Raw genomic sequence first — 23,087 nt, 5'->3', positions numbered from 1 at the left:
CATCCACTCAGGTATTTCAGTCCTAACTCTGTCAGTAATCTCATAGCTAAAGTAGGGCACTATTTTCTGTAGGAAGGTACTGTGTTTTGCTGAAACAGCCGAAGAAGGAGAACTCAATTTTGAGGAGATGTGCAGTTGGTGTTCCAATAGCTGCTGGTGTTTTATAAGGGCATGTGTGTGATGCCCTAGGTTTTTGCTGAAGTACAATGGTTTAGAAACATGTTGAATACGCAGGGTTGATGAGCAGGCCTTAGTCTAGGGTCAGTATTTTTGAAAGTTTTGTTCATAAACTGCAGATACAACTCAAACCACGAGTTACTGCAAGGATGACACAGCACACCCCAAGCCAGGTGACAGATGATGCTCTTCTAGGTCAAGTGGCAGAGGAAACTGCAGGACCTTAGCACAGAGACCTCTGAGCTGGGGGACTGGGCTAGGAGGAGGTTCAAGAAGCTCAACAAGATGTGCCAAGTTCTGCAGCAAGGATAGAGCAGACCCTACACGGGTACTGGGAAACGACTGGCGGAATAGTAGCTGTGCCAAGAGGGTTATGGTGTTGATGGGGGACAGAACGCTGAAACAGTGCAAACTGTAAGTAGTTTAGGCAGGGCCCAATATTGACAGATAACTGAGCATTGATAGAATCCTCTTGGTGCCTAGATTCTCTCCTGCTCTTGGTAAACTATTTTATAATTAGGACATGATCTGCTTTTATGGTTTTTCGGCAGTGGAAGTGATCTGTTTGTCTCTGGGAACAGCCTTCTCACTGTCTGCAGTGGAGAAAAAAAACCTCAACCCTTTGTTAGTATTGTGGAAGCACTTCGTCTACACCGGCTGTGAGTGGCTCTTAGCCTCTACTCGGATGGCGCTGCATCAAAGCAGTAGAGCAGAAACATATCCAATTGCTGTCTTTTCTCGATGTTGTGTCAGGGAAGCATGAAAAGCTGCTGAAATGAAACTGTAGTATGAGACTTCACTGGATAAAAGCATGTATTGTTATTGTATTTCCTTTCCCGGATTTTCACTTTTTTTTTAAGCCTATGTGCCCTCATTTTTCCAGTGGAGGCACAGATGCTTGATTAATAGTTTGAGAGTCACTCAATAGCAGTGCTGCTTTTCTTAGCTACATCTACATTGCACAGACCATATAAGAGGTAGTCCACAATTGAAAACTGCTGCTCTGAAAAGAACTCTTTCAAAAAGATAGTATGAAATTAATCAGATTCTGAGCAATCCTTCAATAGCAGAGGGATCTTCATGCATTATCCATTCTAGAATAATCCCTGAGCAAATGTTGTCTCTTTCCTCCCTGCACCAGTCCCTCCCCAGTAATTTTTGCATGACAATCTCAATCAAGCTAGCGTTCTGTCTCAGTCTAATTAAGGAGGATATGATTAGCTTGGGTCCTGCAGGGAGTGATCCGCAGTGATAAATTAGATCCTTGTTCTGGTTTGGTCTTGACACTGGGGAGAGCAGTCCCAGCTAATCACACCCTGTAGGATTCCATCTTTCCCACTGAGCGTAGCCTTCAAATTATAACCTTACTTGCCTAATAATCTTTATCTCTTGCATTTAGGGTTGATCCACTTCAAGTCCAAAGTAGCTGGAAGCTTCATTGGGGTGGGAAAGGGTCGATGGGTATGAGAGTGAAGCTTTTGGGGTGCTCAGAAGGTTTGTTTAACGGGCTTTTATAGCTGAGCAGTTTTATCCTTAGAACGAAGTGTCTGTAGCTCACAAGGAATGTTTGAGGGTCAGATGGAACTAAACAAGGCTAAATCTGAGTGCTTTTATTTTCATTTCCTATCTGTGGACAGATTGGAACAACACATCAAAGGCAGCTTTTAGAATAAAAGTATATGATTATTCTGAGTGATGTCAGCCAAGTTTCTGAATGCTGTCCGTGTAACTCTGCCAAGATCTCACAGTTCTTCATTGTACAGGACTTTTCAGGTCAGGCTGTGTACTGAGTTGGGCTGGGTTGGCTGATTTACTTCACAGCAGCCATGTGGCATTTTAGGTTTTTGACCCAAACAGTGTCGATAACACCAGTGCTTTAGCTGTTGCTGACCTGTGCTGGGGATATGAAGGCCTTCTCTGCTTTATCCTGCTGCTGCCTCTGCAAGTGGGCTGGTAGGGACACAGCTGGGGCAGCTGACCCAAACTGATGGAGGAGATATTTCATGCCTTTTGGTGGCATGCTGAGCAGTAAGGCTGGGGAGCAGGTCTTCCAGTGTAGCTGCTGGTTGGAGATTGGTTTACATCAGTCTCACTGTCTGTTGGTTCGAGGTGGTGACTGCCTTTGCATCATGTCCCTCCCCACTACACTTATTAAACTGTCTTCATCTCAATCTCCAAGTTATTTTTTGTTTGTTCCTGTTTTTTTTTTTTTTCCTATTAAATTCTTTCTTGTCCCTCTAGGTTGGGAGTGAGCAAGCAGCTGGGTGGGTGCCTACCTGACAGCCACAACCAGCTGTTTCTAAACGCATTGAGTATGTTTGAAGTGGTGTAGTACTTCCTGGTTTTAGGGATTTCCTAGCTGAGGTGTATTTTAATCAGAGTACAGTCTATTCAAAGTAGTCAACACTTTGTTTTTTTTTTTTTTTTTTCCTCAAAAAGCTGTAAATATATATTGAAACATGATAAAATTTTTTTACAGCAGTGACTTTAACAGGAGGTCAATTCTGTCACCTCTAATTCTCAGGGATTTCTTGTGGGGAAACTGAAAATGTAAAGGCGTGCTCCAGGAGGGCTAGACTACTTCCAAAATATCAGGAGGAAGGGAAAGAGATTACACTCTGGGCCTTTGAAATTCGGAAACATGAAATTGTAAGAGCTTCGCAGCTGCCAAGTCAAGCATGTGTTTGTGCAACTTTTGGCAAGATGCGCTACCATTCTGTTATAAGCTGCAAGGCTTTTAACATTTTTCTATTTGACATTCTTGATATTGACATTCTTAGTATCTTTCTTGGTATATGAATTCTGCTTGTTGTTGCTTAGGCAGCCTTTCCCTCACCTTACTCCATTTGGAGGCACGCTTTTGATACGTGTCTCCTTAGCTGCTCCCTGCTCTTCTGAAGCCTGATTATTTTTGCTTTTAGAGGACATCATAATGCAGGCACCTCTGGGTTCTTTTTCCAGTATAATGCTGGACTTTTCTCCTCCGATTGGGACTGAAGAGAACTCCAAAAGCTTATAGCGCCCCTAATGATGGTCATTGGGCAAGGAAAGTGCTCTTGTGCGGTTTTTGGGTTGACTTATCAAGCCTTATGGAGGACCTCGTTGGAGTGATGTCCCAGATCTGTCGTCAGCTTAACAGCTTAAGACTCGGAATAAACTGGGAGAAAATCACGAACACCTACTGAAAAGCTTCTATTCATACGACCTGTTCTGGACTTAAATGCCACTGAAGGGGCAAGTTTTAAAAAGTGATGTTATTAATTAAATTCCTTTCCCAAAATAGCATTTCACTTTGCCTTTGAAGTTAACGGGGCTGTAACGTTCTTCAAGACTTTGGAACCTTAAGAGCCAGCAGTGTTCTGATTGTCCCAGAAAAGATTTTTCTATTGTTGATGGAAGTGTTTTGTTAAAACAATGCGAAGGATTCTCTTCTTCTGTGTTCTGCGATGATTGTGTTGGGCACATACGGGTCAGACTGAGTGGGCGCTGCAAATTGTGTGCACATGAAGCTCCTGAAGGGCATGAAGCTCCTGAAGGGCAGATGCACATCAGTGTTCTGAACCGAAGGTGTGACAGGAGCTGCAGGTTCAACTGCACACACGTTTACCTGTCAAGCTGGCAGACAGGTGCTTCTAAGACAGGAGTAGCTGCTGCAGTTAGCTTGTACACGGGGAATTTTCAGGTCAGTGTTTTCAGTAAATAAACCTGTTCGCCTGAAAGCACTGTGCAAGTGACTTTCCTGGCAATTCAGGTATGTGCAGAAACAAGCAGTGCGTTTTTGGCTGCTTTCTCAAAATTGGTTTGGATAGACATCTCCTATGTCAGGGAGTGACAGCAGCCACGCCAGGGAGCCTCATGGATGCTAATGGATGCGGTGCGCACCCGATATCCTTCATGAAACTAGAGTTCAAATTTCATTTACCTTACAGAAATTGCTTACACCATTACTCCTTGAGTTACAGTCACTACTTTAGAGTTTTCTGTTATTATGAGGTAATCTTCAACCAGTATCCACGCTTCTTTACATAGATTAATTTTGGAGTTCTGTGTACTCTTTCAATACTATATGTGCTAAAACTATGAGGCAAAGAGGTTAAAACAGTTCTTAGCATTAGAAGTAATTTAAATCTGAAACTTTGTTTCTTTAAATTGGACTGTATTCTGGAAGTATACCAGATCAGGCTTCTGGGGATCGGGGACCTGGAGTCCCACCAGACTGCCAGGTGCCTGCAGTGATACTTGCCAAGTTTGTTCTCTTCCTCATGCTGTTTAAAAACTCCAGGTCTCGCTTCTTACGAGGTTCCTGGTTCCTAACTGATGGTATAGAAGGATTTGGGTAGAACACATGGATTGATCAAATGGGCACCCCCAGCATGTTCGGTCAAAAAAAAAAAGTGGGCAAATGCTGACCAGAAGTACTAAGTGCTTGAGAGGCTGGGAGTGCTTTTTTGATGCTGCATAACATTTGTTTCTCTCTATCCAATGTTCATGCTGCTCAGGGAGTCTTGGAAGTGTAACAGCTTTCTTATTTTATGATAATAACAAAATTAGTTTTGCTTACTAATTGAAGGCCTTAATGATGTTGGTATTTTTATTGGGCACATGGGAGCTATGCCGAAAGATAGATTATTGCCAAGTAAACATGCAAAAGAAACTTGGAATGAGGGCAATTCCTTTTTATGTAGTGTTTTCGTAAGCATGAAAAGTCAGTTTTAGTGATACAATTTTTGAGTAAATGGCAGTTTTTAAAAGTTTTGATTTTTTTTAGATATTTTTTGCATATAAAAGGTCACATACATTTTTGTATATTACCAGGTGGAACCCTCCTAATGCAAGAAGAGAACTTAGGTTTTTCTTTTTCTATGTTCAGTGAACTCTGACTTGTTTTTTTCCTTGTATATGGCACCATCAGATAGAAGTCCTGATACTGTACTTTTCAGTCTCCTAGTTTAAAAATTTTCTATCATCAGCATGGAAACAGAGGGCCTAAACTGAAGGAACTCAAGATTGTATGGGTTAACACCGAACAGAGTCTGGTAACTTGAGAGGAAGCATTGTGAGATACTTAAGAAGTTAAGGCCGTATTATTCTTATTAACAGCTTAATGTATTAATCGATTGCTTTTTATGTTTTTGAAACAGTAACTTTGAATTGGAATCAGATCAATAGTTAAATGGGGTTAAGTCTCTGTAGAGTTCAAAAGTAGGTTTCCAAATATTCTGAGTACAGGTGCTTTTATGATTGTTTATATTTCAGGATGTTTTATGCTTGCAGCTGCATATTAAAAATGCCTTTGAGTACAAATAATTGTTACGAACAAGTGAAACTATTACAGGTAAATCTCAGAATTTAGTCAGCAAACTATATTTTAACTCAAACTTATATTGTATTCTTAGGTTTGTGCATGACTAGATGTGATAAAAAAGGTAACTTTTTAGAATAAAGTTCAAGACGGTTTTGATATGTAAGCAATTTATTTGGTTGTAGCTGTAAAAAAATACAGTTGAAGGATTCAAATGTTCTGTGGTCTTCATCAACAATGTAGGTGTAATTGCCTTAAGCTTTCTCTTCTTTCATATCTTACTGATGGAATCTTTCGTAGATGTGTGGACTGTATCTTATTGATTCTTATATGCCCATGGCACATTAGAGCTTATATTTTCTGCATCACAAAAAGCTATTTGTGCAACGTTCAAGAACGAACTGCTTTTGCTCTTTGACTTCATAATGAAATTGCCATGCATTTGAATGTATTATTTTAGTAAGAAATTGCTATTAATGTGATTAAATATATGGAAGTAAGATGGATTGTTGAGCCGTAGTGTAGAAGAGGTGGTGTTGTGGTATGAGAACGTTCTTGTGCTCCTTGTAGAGCAGGCAGTGCTTGCCAGCTGTTTCCCCTGGTGCATTTTTTCCTTTTTCATGTGCTGTATTGAAGTTTTTTCACTTGTGCTTTGCCCTAGTTCTTCAGAAAAGAGACTATGCTGTGATCCCCAACCAGCACAAGGAAATTAGAGGGCTTTTTATGTTCTTCAGTTATTGATTATACTTTAAGGCTGCCCTTGGATTTAAATATATGTATAAGAGAAGCTTAACCTAATGTAGGTACACACACAAGGTGTATCTTCGTGTACATATCATTTACTGCCTTTCTGTCTCCAAGATGTTTAAGATAAACACTTCAAACTTTAATTTTGGTCCTGCCATTGTTGCTGCCCATGCATGCAGCAGATGACCTGTTGTAGGAAGCCACAGCTAGGGCTGGCTGGTGAAGAAATGTAGGTCATGGCACATGGGGGAAAGACAACTCTGCTTATTAGTATGGAAAGGCTGTCATCTGTAGTCCCTGCATCTCCTACCAAGAAAGAGGTCCTCATGCAAATGAAGTTTATTTTGAGGTTTACTGTGGGCTGAGTTACACGTTTTTCTCCAGACATCTTGCCTTAGTTTCGATTTCCTCAATCTGCACATTTATGTAAAAATGACGGTCTCCAGTAGAATTCATGAAGTTGCTGTTTTCTGAGCTGCAAGTGTGGCTGTCAGTTTTTCACCATGTTAAACTTTCTACCTCAAGGGGTGCTTATCAGGTAAACCAAAGGAAGTAGAAGGGAGATGATGACAGACGGCTACAGGTGTAAACTTCGGCAAGCAGTTGCAACCTGAAGAGCAGACATTTCTGGGAATATTAAATATTTGCTTTCATCTTCTAGTACAATTAAAATGCGTTTCTTGTAAGGGCTGTCACCTTATGGTACAATGAAGAGAAATCAGTGTGTTTGTGATAAAATTCTGTAATGTGATGCCATAACATATAAATACATTAAAATTCTGCAGGGACTATGGTAGTCCTAAAAAAAAAAAATAAAATTAAATAAAATAAATTTAAAAAAAATCACAAGAAAAATAGAATAAAGTTTGAATCCTTATAGAGCTTGATTCCTCCCTTTCCCAACACACATGCACGCGCGCACACACAAAAACAAAACAAACAAAAAAAAAACAGCAAAACCACACCAAAAACACGTATTTAACAAGTTTAAGGCTGCCTTTTTTTAACACACAACAAAGAACAAAAACCTTAAGGCAACCGTGACCATATTCAGTTCTTTTCTAAAGAAAAAAGCGCTTTTTCTGTAAATTTTTTTTCCCTGAGTGTCCACGTGTGCTGTTGCTTGAAATGAATTAGTTTATCACTTTACCAACAGTGGCCCATAACCAAATTGATGCCTGGTCCAAATTATTCATGTTTTCCTAGAGACAACCGGGAGCAAAAATGCAGCTTCTGATTTCATTGTGTTGAAGTTGGAGAATATTTGTCTATTTCTGTTGCTGTTTGTGTATTGGTTTTGGTAGACCGTTAGGAGTTTTTCTCAGCAGTTAAGGTTTTTTTTAATGCGTTATTTAACCTTGATTTTTTTTCATGTTAGAAAATGAGGATTAAATATCCCATAGCCATTCGTTCTGTGGTCTGCTTGTATTTCCTTGAACAAGCTAGCATAAACTGCAGCTCAGCAGATCCCCCGCTGTTAGCCTTACAACTTCCCGGCGTTATAATTATGCACATGTGATTTTAGAAGGGGCTTTCACTTGCTCATTGGTGCAGTGCGAAAGCACCTTGCGGGAGGTGCTGGGTCTGTCTCGGTCGGGCCGTGTACGAGTCCCTTGCTGCAACATCTTGCCCCTCCCCTCAGCAACCAGCATACACGAGCAGAGTGGCTCTGCTGGAGTTGCTTCTCTTTTCATGGAGGAGACAGCAGACCTTGCACTGCAGCAGGTGGAGCTGCCTTGCTGGATCGAGCCCCAGGTTCCGGCTGCAAGCATCCCGCTATTACTTCGGGCCGCGATACAGTTGCCACTCGGAGCTGACGCTAGCATAATTACGTACAAAGCTGACTCGAAAAATTTAAAAATGGACACAGGATTTTTTGGCTTGCCTTTTTTAAGATCTGGTTTCTAATATGGAGCAAAATCTTTCCTGAAGGATCGAACCTATTTGATGTAAAGGCTTATTTTTGAACGCTATGGACCTAGAATAAATGTCAAAGACAGGCAGCAAGCAGCGCTTACAGAGGCATTTTTCTGGAATCTCAGTCGTGGATCGATTGAAGTGCACAGGGTCTGAAAAAATGTCTCCTAGCATAAAAAACTTGGATTGTTTTTCTCCGATGCTGTGCCACTGTAAAGTAGCATGTACCAACAACACAATCTCTTTAATGTTTGGATGTAAGGTGGGTCTATAAAAGGACTTTCCTGGAAATATAAACTGGGTTTAATAGGCTATGAATGATTGCCAGGATGTGTGCTGTAATTGTGCTTTAAATTTCCGATTAAATAGCATGTATTTTGTTCCAGGCATTACTCGATTATCGGAGGGAGCTCTTGGTGATTGTGACAGAAGTAATGAATTATCATGCCTACTCTTTAGAGATCCCTTTGAACAACATTTTGAATTTACTGAATGCTGCATGTAAAATGTCGTCATTCTCCATTAATCAGCATTAATCATCATGTAATCAGTTTATTGCACTTGGCTTTCATTTTCTTCAGCTGTGAAGAATTAAATACATGGGAGACTTGCACTGAGATGCAGGGCTGGAAATGCCTCCTGACATCATATTGATAGAAGCAATTGTTAGTGGCAGGTTTGGGTTTAACAGTGCCCTCGGGCATTTAGTCATTTTAGGACTCCATCAACTGTTTGGGGTCTAGAGCAATAAAACATACACAATTTGGTAATTCTCAGAATAGTAAGCAATGTAGTCAGAGTGGTTTAAACTGCTTTTTCCAGAAAAATTAACACTGGAATTGAAGGATGTGATGAGAACTGTAACTGCTGGAAAGCCCCTTTAAGAAAGCCCATTTAAAAATAAGGGTTGTGTGTGTGAAGTTACTTGTGAACAGATTCAGCAATCTGTTTCCAAAAGTTATTTTACATATTCAGTGTTTCCAAGCCAATGTTCAATGTTCTTAACAAAAAAGCTGTATTTCTGTAAATTGGGAGCAGTTGTGTATGTGCATATACACACAGGCATGCATACATGCGTGTCTGTGCAGTACATTTATATTATATATATGCTGGTATCACAATATGTTGTTGATGTTGGAAAAAAAAAGTCGCTAGGTTGGGAGGGAGGAGTCTGATCTGTTTGTAATGGCTCTTTTGCTAGTGTAAATGACTTATTGTGGAATTGAAGGCTGAGTGCTTTATTTCCAGTAGGCAAGGATTTGCCTTGTTTTGTAACTACTTGTCTTTCATGTGTCCAAAGCATTTTTCAGTTGTAAATATGTACGTGTATATTGATGCAGCTGAGAAACTGTTTGCTGTGAAGTCAAGGCTTTTCATTCTTTGGGGAACTGCACGTCCCTTCATTACAACATCACAAATTTGGGAGGAAAGCCGTAGGACCAAAATACAATTTGGAATTTCATGGTGCCAGTTGAGCTGCCGACGAGGGATGCTGTTCGCTTTAAGACCAAACTAAAAATACCCAGCGAATATCCAGCATCCACTTGAGGCGTTTTGTGCTGGATTTGAGTGACAGCGGCATTTTCCGCTGTCCTCGCACGCCAGCGGCCCCTTTGGGCTGCCTCGCACCCCGGTGACTTGTCCCCCGGTGACTTGTCCCCGGCTGCCTCTGGGGGCAGCCCCCCGGTGCCGCTGCTTGGGGTCCCCAGCATAGGTCCTTGTCCCTGTGCTGATATCCTGCAGGCTCCTAGTTTCTCGCGATCAGTTGCTTTAGCAGTGCTGTATGTTAAAATATCTGGCTGTTGGGCTTTAACGATACCCAAATGGCGGCCTGCTCGGCCTGGGGGAGAGAGGGCTCAACTCAGCAGGGCCTAAAAATTCCTGAAGGGAGGGTGCAGTGAAGACAGAGCCAGGCTCTTGCCTATGGTGCCCAGTGCCAGGACAGGAGGCAGTGGGCACAAACCGGACCCCAGGGGTTGCTGCTGAACCCCGGGAAGCGTTTCGGTGCGGTGTGGGTGGCTGAGCGCGGGCACAGGCTGCTGGAGACGCTGGGGGCCTGCTCCCTGCAGGGCCTGCGCCCTCAGAGCCCGCCTGGGCACGGGGCTGGGCCCCCTACTCTGGGTGGACCCAGCGGTGCTTCCACCATCAGCCAGCCTGTGATTGCCTGCACGTGCCCTGCTTTTAATAAATAGAGAGGGAGAGCTCTGTGCTACCTAAATCCCAGCTGCACTGAAGGCGTTAGGTTTGACTAACCGTGACCTGCTGGGAGTGCAGGGGGTTCTGCACTTGGCGCTTCTCAGTTTTGTTTGAAGTGAAGTTGCAGGATTGTGCTGCACTAAAAATAACATAGCAGTGTCTTCTCAGAAAATACCTCTTGAATGCTTAAAACTGAGCCAATATTGAAAGTAAAAGGTGAAATCATAATGCAGTGTAACCTGTTCAGTCCTTTACGTAAAGAAACAACTCAGCTGACAGAAGTAATTCTATGAAATGGTGTTTTCCATTTCCCTTTAGTGTTTTTTGACTACAGGAAAACAACGTTGTCAGTCTGACTGCTCCTTGTTTGGCCTCTTTACATGGGCATTGTGGAACAGGTGAATTTCTTGTCACCGAGTATTTCTGATATTTTGTAAACATGAGCATCTTAAACTGGCTATTTCGGAGTATCTGTGACATGAAGTCCTGCCTAAATGCTTGCATTTCCCACTAGCTGTGTATTTTCACATATGATGGAGCACTGTGACCTAATTATGATGCTGCATGTGGTTTTACCCAAAGTACAACGTCAAACTGAAGGGGGAAACTCTAAAAGGCTGCTCCCCTTATGGTTTGTCTTAGCTCTAATTATTAAGAGAAAACTCATTGCTATTATTTGAGAACAAAGGAGTTATTACTCAATGTTCTGAATGCTTGTTTAAAAAAATTGCTCTAATTTCAAATCGTGGAGTTTATTATATGTGGGGACCTAAATTGAGAATAATACTAAATGTCCTATTCTGTGATCAGTGAAGAAGTTCTGAAGATGCACCACCACTTACCTGCTTCTCTTACCTTACTGAAGTGGTTTTGCTAGCAGCAGGCTTTCAGCTTTTCAGTGTGAATTGCTGCTTACCTTCAATGAGGCTTCATTTTGTTTTTTGTCATCTGCCAGTTGTCACGAATGACAAGTTTTCAAGGTGACTTCCATTCCGCAGCAGCTGAGTGTACTCCTTGCTTTGTATCATTTTCCTTCTTCAGTGAACAAGACACTGTTGGCCTGAGCGCTTGCTTCTGGCTTTGCACTTCCACTACACTACAGGGAAGACTCATACAGAATATGCTAGGATCTTAATTTACTATTTAATTTGTCCTAATTTTACTGTAGTAAGATTATGGGGAATTTGGCTGTATTGTTGCTTTGCTTGCTGCAGCTATTGGAGCTTATTTTCTGCTGACTGGTATCTGAAAGTGAGTTCTGAATGCTTTTTTTTTTTTTTTTTTTGGGGGGGGGGGGCGGGGAGTGAGAGAGGGATTGTAGATATTTAGATTTTCCTGCTCATCTGCTTTTGACATGCTGCATCCTAGTGCTTTTATGCAGGAGTGGGGATGTTGGATGTAGGGCAGCGTTTCCCAACAACCCGAATTGCTGGCATGGTCTGCTGAAGGGTCCCTTCAGGTTAAGCTTATCGTCTGAAGTAGAGCAGTGACTGAATAAGGACAAGTATTTCAGTTTGGCTTGTCATGAGCAAATGGTCTGCAGACACTGTTTTATCATGCTATCTGTTCGTGCTGCATCAGAGATGATGTGACTCTGTGAACTTCTATGGATTTCTCAATTTTAACTGGTTATATTGACTCAAAGTCCTCACTCATTACCCTTTTTCAAAATAGTGGTTGGACTTCCAGAACAAAAATTAAAACGTTGCCTAAACACAACAATATAAACTAGGCTGCCTGTTTTCCTGGGGTTTGTTTGTATTTTTTATTTGGAGTGTGAAGGGACTTGGGAATGCTGCTGTTGTGTGGATAAGGAGCGTGAAAATCTGCAGGAGAAGGGCAGTAAAAGAAAGACCAACTGGCAACCTTCTATTACTGCTTTTTTTTTTTTTTTTTTTTTTTTTTTAGGCACCCTTTCACTCTTCCTCTTAAGTTCAAGCTGTTTTAGTACTGATCTCTTTGTATGTGGGGGTACATCCAGAAGTTGCAGTGCCTTCAATTTTGTTTTTATATAACAGATGGGATTGATGTGTGCCTCTAATGTGAATTGGGTTGTGATACGCATTCCATCCTGAAGATCAGCGTAGTTTTTGCTGTCTTGCACTTTGTCATTACCTTATCTGGCAGCTAAGGGTGTTTTTGCATGATTAATTTTTTGTCCTCGAGCATGGTGCTCTGTGTGGCCTGAATCTGTAGATTTACAGCCTTACATGCTGTTGTGGATGTGGGTCACTTGTTTAAGGCGTGTTTAAGGGGTTCTTTAGGTTGCTTAATTTTCTGTTGATTATCTTTCAATAAAATCTCTCAGTAGAGTAACTTCTTAAAAATATAAAGCCTCAAGTTAATTACGTCTAGGGTACTCCCTAGACATGAATTTGTTTGAAACGCTTTCTTTTGAAAAGACAGAATTTCCTGAAGCTTTTCTGTGCCTTTGCCGTGAACAGGTGATCTATATTCTGAAAAATGGTCCTTTAAAACATTCATTAAAAAAAAAAGTGTTTATCCTGTGCGTTTTTGCAGATACTTTGGCGATTTTATTTTTTCGGCTCTGCTAGGGTAGTGATTTTAAGCAGGGAGGCCGTGGGGCTAACCAGTTAGCACGATGAATGATTTCACTGTGGTGATTTTGGAACATCTTCTGGTGTCACATTAACTAGCACAGGTTTGTTGAAGTAAATGGATTTTTCAGTAGTTTACACCAGCAGGTAACTTAGTCCATAGTACTGAGTGACAGTTCAAAACTCACTGAGGGTGCAGTCTAGTTTGAAGAAATCTTGTTAACTGCATTGCATCAGGAGAAATGTTGTGACTCCATTTTGGCACTTGTAAATCTGTAACCCAGTCCTCTGGGGCAGTACCTCTGTCAGAAGTGTGTTAATGTTTAGTGTTCGTGTTGTCTTTTGCATTGTAAATTATGATTATAACTTAGAGAGTAGTCCATAAAGCTTCCTAAAAATGTAGTTAGCTGGCTTGGCTGCTGCCTAATTGGGTGCTGGGAGATGTGTGGCAGAGGTTGTCTGCCTGTGAATTCGGAGCTGCTTTGCCACACTTGCCAGTAGTCTTACCTTTGATCTGTCTTGCCTGTTTCTTGGCTGGTTCTTCTATCCTAGGGTCTCTTTGGCGCCTGGATTGGGCACAGGACTGGATTATTTTAGCTGTACACAAAGCAATGGTCTCTGCTAGCCACTGTGAGATTGGCTGCCCCGGCTCTCTCCCTCCCTTTCTCCCTGGTGTGCCAGCACTGCTGCATGTTTCATCTTGTTGTGAGCCGCTTTAGGGAATTAGAAGAGCAGCAAGTTAATATCGCTGGAGAGGGAACAAACATGCTGCTGGATTAGCCCGCTGAGCGTGCTCCTCGTGGGGTCAGACACATGCTAGAAGCAAGGGGTAGGGAGATGCAGTTGTAGAGCTGGGGCTGGAGAGCCCCAGTGGGTTCTGCTCCATTGTGTGGCCGCTACTCTTTCGATCAGCTGGCTGTGTTGTGAAAATGCACCTCTGGATTTGTATAGGATTTAAATTGCATGGGATTTTGATTCAGGTGTAGCAGCAGAGTTAATGTGGCATGACTGAAGCAGATGACTGAATTGCTCCCCTCAGGTGATGGCAACTCCAGAGAGAGGGATGGAAGGGGCAGTTCGGGGTGGATGGTGGCTGTTTGACCCTGAGCGTTGAGGCGACGGAGCAGTGAGGTGCTCCCCAGATGTCAAGAGGCACGGCTGTTTTGGGGGTGATGCTCAAGAGTAAAGCAGTACAAAGCACTTCCACTACCATGGAGAGTCATCTGTTGTAAGATGATCTGCTTTACGGCCAAGCTGAAGCGCTTTGCTCTGAAGTATTTGCTGCAAAGGATGAGGACAGTTGTGTAACTTTTAGAATAAGAAGTGTTGTAGATATGGCACTTAGAAATGCTGTCCTGTAAGTAGTTAGGTTAGTGTATTTTAAAGATGAAATCTGTTTTTTTAATAGCTTCAAGTTGACTTTACTACTATTTGCAAAATATTTCCCAGTCTTGAATATCACATTAAAATCCAAATAGCCCTTCAAGTTTAAGATTTTTTTTGAGGAGCTTATAGCCCTGGTCTATAGAGCATTACATGAGAGAGTTCTTTTCCACAGCACCTCTTTTTCTATTTTTTTAATGTAAACTGTACCAATGCATAATGCTGGATGAGCAGTTAACTCCGCAATCCAGAGAAGAGGTGAATACTACGTGTGCCCATGACTTCATTCATACTTCTTAGCGGGGGCTGCAAGTGTGGCTGCAGCACTCTGACTGGAACACAGCCCTGGTGGCTAAATAATAGGTTCTGGCTTTTGAAATTGAATGAAAATTAATAAGACTGACTGAGTAATGTCTTGTGTTTCTGTGTGGAGGCTTCTGTATCACAGAGGCTTCATCTGTTTCGTTGCAAGCCCACGTACTGTAGTCTCATAACAAAGTTAGGAGCAGTGAAGTGCTGTATTGATACATAAAACATAACATAAAACATAAAAGCTGAAACCTTTCAGCTGACAAAAAAAAGGCTTTTAGCAGATGTGCTAAATAGGAAGTGGGGAAAAAGTTTTTGAGTCTGATGGTTTTTAAAGGCAGAACATAATGCTGTATTAGTGTAAGGAAAAAAGTTTTTTGCAAGAGAGTTTGTGGGCATGTTACTGTATGCAAACAAACTAGCATTAGAGCATTTTGAGCATTTCTTGATAGCATTTCAAATGGCTGGAATGTTTTTAGATGGGACCAGTTTTTAAACTGAAATTATTAATTTAAACCTTTTATTTCTAGATTTTATTACCTTCAGGTCAGCAGGGTCAGAAAATAACTATTTCTCTCTCCTAAGTTTTCTATATAATGTTTTCACATTTTCATGGCGGGCTAATCGTTTTCTCTAATTGTTTTCTTCAGAAATACCGCTATCAGGATGAAGATACACCTCCGCAGGAGCACAGCTCGCCCCACATCAGCAATGAGGTGACGGGTCCAGAGCTGGTTCACGTATCAGAGAAGAATCTGTCACAGATTGAGAATGTCCATGGATTCGTTTCTCATTCTCATATTTCACCAGTAAAGGTATATTTTTTTAAGTTATGAGAGTGAGCTGTTTTGATATACTCTTTATGGATGTATATACTTCCGTGGGGGGGAAAAAAATCATCAGATACAGTTCCTTATATGGAACTGCTCATTTGTAAAAATCACTGTATAGACATTAAGGTATTGACTTTGTTCCACACATCGTGATTAAAAGCACATGTTGTAAAAAGCTCAGATAACAAATCTTGAGGTAACATGAGGTCTCAGATGGAGTTGTGACTGGGCGCTATGGTTACCGTTGTCAGCTGCATTTTGAGTTCTCTACAAGGATTCTGCAGAATCAATTCTGAGATCGTTTTTATTAAATGTTTGATCAAGTACCTATATGGGAAGTCCAGTAAGAAAAGTGCGCAAGATTTTGCGGGGTCGTAGCAGGCAGTTTTATTTACTTATTTAGTAGGGAAATGCAGCTTAATCACTTTCTGAATAGCGTGGTGTTTCAGTGTGCCAGACAAAATGATGTGTTTTCTATAAACACTTCTGAATCTGGCTTTTTTTTGAAGAAAAAAATGGAAAAATGATTTGATAATGAGTATTTGGGGTTTAGAATGATAAGGTGGGCATACGTTTTGACATTTTTAGCTTGAGTTGTTGGTGTGGTAGTATCCTTTGACTGAAATTAGTGGAGTACTGTACAAAGCACCAGGATATTTTAAGAAAAAAGTTGTTCTAAACTTAAAATGTTCTGGAAATGTAACTATAAGGAAAAATATTGAGCATCAGCTCCTTATTATCTACTTCTAAGGATTCTACAGAGGAACAGGCTGTAGTGGAGGTGTATTTAATAATTGTCTTTGATCTTTTTGAAGATTCTAAAAAATGTAAACGGTGTTATTGGACACATTTTTACATAAAACTCCGTAAGAAATCCTCTGTGTGTTTCTGTAGTCTCCAGGGAAGCGCAAGACAAGCTATATTCTTCATGTCCTAATGAGTAACCTATTTGAAGTGGGCTATATTAACTTCTGAGGAGCCTTATGAAAAAGCTAACACAACAAACCTCATTCTGGGCTTGGCTAGGACCTCAATTTTGTGTTGCTTATGAAGGCGCACACACAGTAACACACTTTGCCATGTCTAGGTGTCCATAAACTCATGGATACCTAAAGTAATACATAATATTTTGTGTGTATTCATTTTATATATATATATATATATATATATATATATATATATATATATATATATAAAACACTGCCACTGGGGACTTAAGGGGAACTTATTTATGCACAAACTTTTCCTAATTTATAGCATGCTTAGTCATGCATTTCAGAAAGAATAAAGAGGTCAAAGAGGCAAACAACACAACTGTCTGTAGTCAGAGATCAGGTTTAATATATTTCACAATCCAGATACCTTTGCAAATAATGATAAAAGTATATAATGGTTATATGAGATAGTTCTAAGAAGCAGATCAATCTAGATGCTCTTTCATTTTACTTGAGACAGTTCAAAGGGCTCTAATTACCTTGGTGTCTTTTTCACTGCCTGAACTGTAGGGAAACCAAAGTACATAGAGTAGTTCTGTGTTTGAGTTTTATTTCTGTTATACTTTTGATTATGAGTATGTCAGAGAAACCCCAGGTTGCTATTGAATGCTTAGCGTAGCTGGTCCTCTCTTCAAGACATGTTCCTCAGCTCATGCTGAAGATCTATTTAACAGCAACAGCTCTGAGTTGAGAGAGCTTTGTGGATTTGTTAGCTTGGCTTGCTGCACTGTGGTGTAGGGACCAGGTATTGGCTGGTATACAAGATCTTAATTAGCTGTATTCAATAGTGCCTTTGTTTAAAGAAACAAAATGTAACAGAGGGCATTGGGAAGTTTTAGTAAGCCAGTTCATTATCCTAATAACACAGGAAGGCTGTTTTTTTTAATTAGACATGCTAAATACTTCAGAAATTTCAAATACAGAGTTAGTTTGGAGAACCTATTGGATGTAAACACTGCTTTACAGTCATACGCTGCTTTTTGAGAAATGCTGCAGAGGGCAGTAGAATCAGATTTTCTGAGGAATACCTTCTGTTTTTAGCAAGCTCTCTACAGTCTAGAGCAGTAATGCAGAACATGGATATAAGATAATGATTAACTGAGGTGTGCAAGGTTTTAAGTAGTTTGTTTTTGTCCTCAAGATAAGTTTTCATCATCTGTAGGACTTAAAGCAGCTGTTGCAACTTGCTTGGAAGCTTGGATGGTTTTCAAAGAGCATCCTTCAGTAACCAAAATGTCAAATGTATATCCTAAATGTTTAGAGGATGTGTGTGTAATCACTATTTTCAGATGTTTTACATTAAGTGTCATAGTAACTCAAGGTAGTTTTCTAAGAGGGGTGAGCTACCTCAGAGTGGGGTAGGATTTTGGATGTTCGCAGTTATCATGAAGTAACCAATACTATCTGTACTGATTTGAAGCTTAAACATAAGATAGGGCATGTGATGGTTTTGCCTTGTTAAGGTTGAGCTTCCTCAGTTTATGAGGAACGGTGTCCTATGTACCTCAAGCATCAGAGATGTAAAGTTAACCTATGAGATCTGTTATCCTCTGTTCTCTAACACTGAGTGAAGTGAAACTCTTCTTCACCCTGTAAAATGCATTTTTTTGAGTGCTCGGTGATAGAGAATCATGAACAGGTAAGAAGAATGGGCAAACTTCCTTCGTAAGTATTCTGTCCCAGACACTTGAACCCTTTCAGGTAGGCAGGCAGCTAGTACTAGAGTTTCTTCAATATGAGCTTTCAAAATCTTTTGTAGGAATTTGGGACTGCAGCATTGAGGTTCCTCAAGTTACTACCAAATAAAATGTGACCAAGCTGATCTGGCTTTGGTGTACTGGAAAGCAGTATGTTGCTAACGAGAGCGACCACTAGATGGTGATGCTACAAAAAAATATTAATTGTAAAGCTGAATTTAGCTTTTCGATCATACCTTCATTTTTCAATCTAATATTTCCATTAAATAGAAATATTAAAAACTCCTATCCCAGACTTCACTTGGTTGATCTGATACCAAAAAAAGTTTTGAACTGTGGACTGACAATTTTCTATCAAGGAAAAGAGCTGTGAGTAATCATTGTAAGGTTTTAACATAATGGATCATGATACAATATGATGGAAAAAATCTGTCTTAAAATGAAGTATCCCGTCATTTAAAGCAATCTGCACGTGAAAGAAGTATTTTATTTACAGCCCTGTATTTATGATCTTTTGAGGTCCCTTCCAACCCCTTCAATTCTGTGATTTACAATGTATGTGTAGACAGTTTCAAAGAAAGTTTCCAACGGTACCCAGAGCTGTGGCACAGGCTTTGCAGTCTGGTCCAGTTGACAACGTGTACTGCAGTTTTATTCTGTGGGTTAAGTGTCTTGTGCCCATTTAGTATATACCTATTTTTGACACATGTTTAGGCATATTTGTGAAAGTATTTTCAAGACCTATTGGTATTTATCCTGAATAGTTTTTAAATGGACTCAAACTATGTACCTGTTAGTGCTACAGCGATGTATAAGTCTCCCTAAATTGACTGTGGTATCACAGGAATGAAATATGGCAAGGCGGTACTTTTTTTAAAAAGGCATCTGGAAGGGTTCATAGAAATGACAACTCAGCCTTGTTCTGAACTGGGAAAATGGAGGAACTGTTGTAAAGGGCAGGATCAATGAGTGCCTGCAGAAAGTGCTGATGAGGAAGTGATGAAAGCATTGCAGTCTTCTGCTGCACAGAGTTATTAGAGCACGTGCATGAAGATCATCTTGTTGATGTTGGCTTCTAGTTTTTCTTACATGCACACAATGTAATTCCCTGCAAAGGCTTGTAGAAAAATTAGGTTGTTGTGGATTAAGAAAAAATAAATCTTAGGGTTTAATTAGTTTAAAAAAAAAATCAAAAGAAAACAACAAAAAAAAAAGAAAGTAAAGGGTAAGAAAGAACATCAGTAATCATGATGGATGGAGGTTACCATAAGGATGTCAGAAAAACTGGTCTCATTGTATCGTCTCAGGATTAAAATAGACTGATGGAAAAATCATTTCAGTGCTCAGTAACAGTCAAAAAGGCAAAAGGAATAGGAGGAATGTCTGGGGAAGCAAATGGGAAATAAAATTGCATTATTGTATCACTAGAAATCTGCAGTGTTCCTTGGGAACTGCGTGGTTTCTTACATCAGAAGGTGTATCAAACTAGAAATGGTTTGCAGAAGAGAAATACGAGTGGTCAGACAGGGAGCAGGTACCCTACAATGAAAGATACATCAGTTTGACTCCTCATTTGGGAAGGAGCTGAGTCAGGAGATTGTTAACAAAACACAAGCCAGTAAGGATAGGTCAGTAAAAATATAACCAGAGAATTGCTATTTCAGAAATGCAAGCTTATATTTAGAAATGGAAATTAGCAGGTTTTTATGTATTAATTAGATGTATATATTTTTATATAAAGTGATTAAATTATATCCACTAACCCCAGTGATCCCCAGTCAACCTGTACTGTGGAAATCTTTCAGTTGCTGGTAGTCTCTTGGTTTCTGGCTGCATCAGTAAAGGTATCCTTAATGCAGGACAGGTGCTTTTGCTGGTGGACATGAGTCTTGCGCTGATAAGATGGATAGCTTCCTTCCTCTCCTGGTCTGTCCTGCCTGCAGCCACCCCACCCTCCTCCTCCTTCATCCCCCTCATCCTCTCAAGTGCTTCCCCTGATGTCTTGAGAGCTTGTGGAGCGCCTTTTAAAATAGGCTTCTCTGCTCATTGAGAGAGTGGAAAAGCTCAGTGAAATGATGGGCATTAGGATTTCCTGAACTACAAAGGCATGCTCCAGGTGAGACAACAGTCAAAGTAATTCTACCTTCCTACTTGCCCTGGCACGTTTTCCTGCTTATATGATTTCCTAAATCCTACTTCCCTCTGAGCCAGGTAGGCAAGGTTCCCCTGAAGCTGCTGATGCTGCTTCCAGTTACTGATTACAGATAGGTTGCAAGATTAGCTGACGTTTATGATTGTGAGAAAGTTGCTATCTCTTACTGTTACCTAAATGAAGACCCTTAAAACTTTATGCTATCTTCAGCAGGAAGACAGTACCTCTGGAGTTCGGGATGTACAAGGGAGATCAGCAGAAATTATGAAGACCAACTTGAACAGACCCTCAGAAGTACTCGTTTTTAGGCTAGTGTTATGCTTTGGTGGCCACTCTTGAGGAGGTGCTCTGCAATTGTAAATTAAAAAGCCTGGCCCAAGCCCTTAACAAATTGCTACTTTTAAAGTTCCTTTAAGTTGAACATACAAATATGTGCAGAGGTACCAGTTTGTGTCTCCTGTTAAGAAGCAGTTGACCAAATCTGCCTCTGTTTCAATGTGGATCTGTTCAACAAATTCTTGCCAACAGAGATAAGAAAGAAAAACTGTAACAGATGGAAGGTGGATTAATCCAAACATTGGAACAACCTACATATAGGATATAGTAATCAACATCAAGTTGTCTTAATAACTGGTTGTACTCATTTCCCCTGAGATTTCCCCGGAGAGCTCAGTGCAGTTGGGCTCACTTTGAAGAAAGACTAAAGAAACTTGTGTTAAACACAGGATGTTTTTATCAGTCTGGCGTGCCAAAAGGATGGGCAGAAGATTCATGAGCAGTGTACGGAAAACCAGGCACTTTAATCTGCACAGATTGGTAGGTTATCGGGGTGTAATACCAATGCTTTTGAGTAATCGTTGATGTTCATCCTACTAGTAATGTATAATTCTGGAATAATCTGTAGGTTTTATACTGAAATATGTTCTTCTTGGACTATGTAAATTACAGTTGATCAAAGGCCATCCTTTTGGTCCCATGTATTTTTCAGTGCTTTTTCTCCACCTTGGGAGCTAGTTAGATAGTCTTTTATTTGAATATTTGAATTTAGTTGTACGCATTTCATTTGTCTCTTTTTAATAGTAAGGTAAGCAGTACTGCACATAAGCACCTGCCACTGTTTTAGATGCTTCTTGAATTTGTTCTCTAAAATATATCAGTTTATCCAGTTTGTACTGTTCAGCAGAAAACTAACAGAAGACTTTTTTCAGATAATTCAGTTTTGTTTGTTGTTTAAAGAGCAATTGATATATAACTGCTGTTTGCATATGCAAACAGGTTTTGTTGCTGTGTGTGTCAATTTCAAGGTATGCCTGCTGGTGGAGGTATGTGCAGGAAAGCTTTCTTTGAGATGAAAATACAGTATGTCGTGTTTAACTCGTCCCAGCAAGCTGATAATAAGAAATGGCTCAAGTACAAAATCGGAGTAACTCCATTCTAAGTATTTGATGCTAATTTTTAAATACATTTAATCACAGGGGTTACTGTATCTTGGTAACTGGCTGCATAACAAATCATGTTGTTTCTTGTCTGCTACAAAAGCAGATGCACCTTTCAGTAATTTTATTAAGCTGTAGAAAGGTATGCGTACTATGTGTACTGATTTATAAAGCCTAATTATGGTTATCTCTGAATTCTTAATTCTTGCCTCACAGTAAATAAGGCCTTTGTTTGGCTGTGGGTTTTTTTTGTCCCCATCAGCTCAGTGTACAGGGTATGGCAAGGGAATGACAGCAGTTCCCCTCAGGGCTTCTTCAGACACCCTGGTGAGTCTCCTGCCCTGCCCTGACTCCACAGGCCATTTGTTGCATTTTGAGCCCCCAGCTCTGTACTGGGGACTCTTGGGATGTCTCCTCTCTCTGAGTACTTACTGTGATTTCTACATGTAGGTGTTTGACTCCACTGAAATGCTTTTTGTTCAAAACAAGCCCGTATTTTACCTCCCACCCATATTTATTTTCACCTGCACAAGCTAGTTTTCTTCCTTTGCTTTACTGTGATGCTGCATCATTTCTAGGGGTAGGGTACACTGCTGCCTTCGGGTTGTTGTGGCTGTAACTTGTAAAATCTGGGTTTATCTCATTACCTTAGTGCAGGCTTGTATGAATAATTGCAGCTATATCTTCTTAGGCATCAGTAAATCCCGCTCAATACCATTAATATCCATAAAGAGGGTACCAGCACAGATTGCTTGTCTCGTGTCACCAGTGTGATTGCTTAACCTCTGCTTGAAGTCCCTCTCTGGGTTTTTGTCCCTCTGTTGCATGAAAAGGAAAGCCTCATAGCTTCAGTGTCAGGAATTTTTGTCTATACCTGCCTTTCCTGAAGTGCTGATCTCTAAAGCCCCTATGTCAGTAATGCCCTGGGTTTGTCATGGGGTGAGTAGGAACAGTCCCTGAAGGAAAATGCCTTAAAATACAGCCCACCTGTCTCACCTTCAAACTGGTCCATATAATGTCAAGAAAAATAGGCTCCTGTCCATGTATTATGTTTTGTTTTCAGAACTATAAACAATACTTACCCATGTGGCTGTCCATTTTGGAGCCTATGGAGACACATAGGTGTCAGAATACTATGTACAGAATTTCTTGAAAGACTCTTGCATATCAGTTTTAATTTATGGATAGCTGTGCTTCCCTAGCAATCACAGTTAAGAGTTTGTCATACAGGGGTCAGAATGAGGCATGAGGTGTTTCTTTTTGACTTGAATTGCTTATGCCTCTCCGTACCTTGGCCTTTGGTGCTGCTTGTGACCAAGTGTTTTGGTTGGGGTTGGTCGTTCTGCCCAGCCCCTGCTTCACCGTGTTGTCCACATCAGCGCGTC

At 40.6% G+C, this 23,087-nt stretch overlaps 1 protein-coding gene across 6 annotated transcripts in view; it reads left to right on the top strand.

Moving 5' to 3' along the window:
* The window catches only part of DLG1 (discs large MAGUK scaffold protein 1), a gene marked incomplete at its 5' end in the record, with an annotated part of 148,738 nt that overhangs the window by 38,339 nt on the left and 87,312 nt on the right, over positions 1-23,087 (top strand). For all 6 annotated transcript variants that reach the window (XM_082766956.1, XM_082766955.1, XM_082766954.1 and 3 more), the window contains one exon: positions 15,240-15,404. In XM_082766956.1, the coding sequence (XP_082623082.1) occupies positions 15,240-15,404 (165 nt within the window). The remainder of the gene's footprint in view (positions 1-15,239; positions 15,405-23,087) is intronic.

Source organism: Aythya marila, assembly GCF_965140915.1.
Source record: "Aythya marila genome assembly, chromosome: 9".
NCBI classification, from domain to species: Eukaryota; Metazoa; Chordata; class Aves; order Anseriformes; family Anatidae; genus Aythya; species Aythya marila.
The sequence above is the reverse complement of the archived record's forward strand: the minus strand, read 5'-3'. Positions and strand labels throughout refer to the sequence as shown.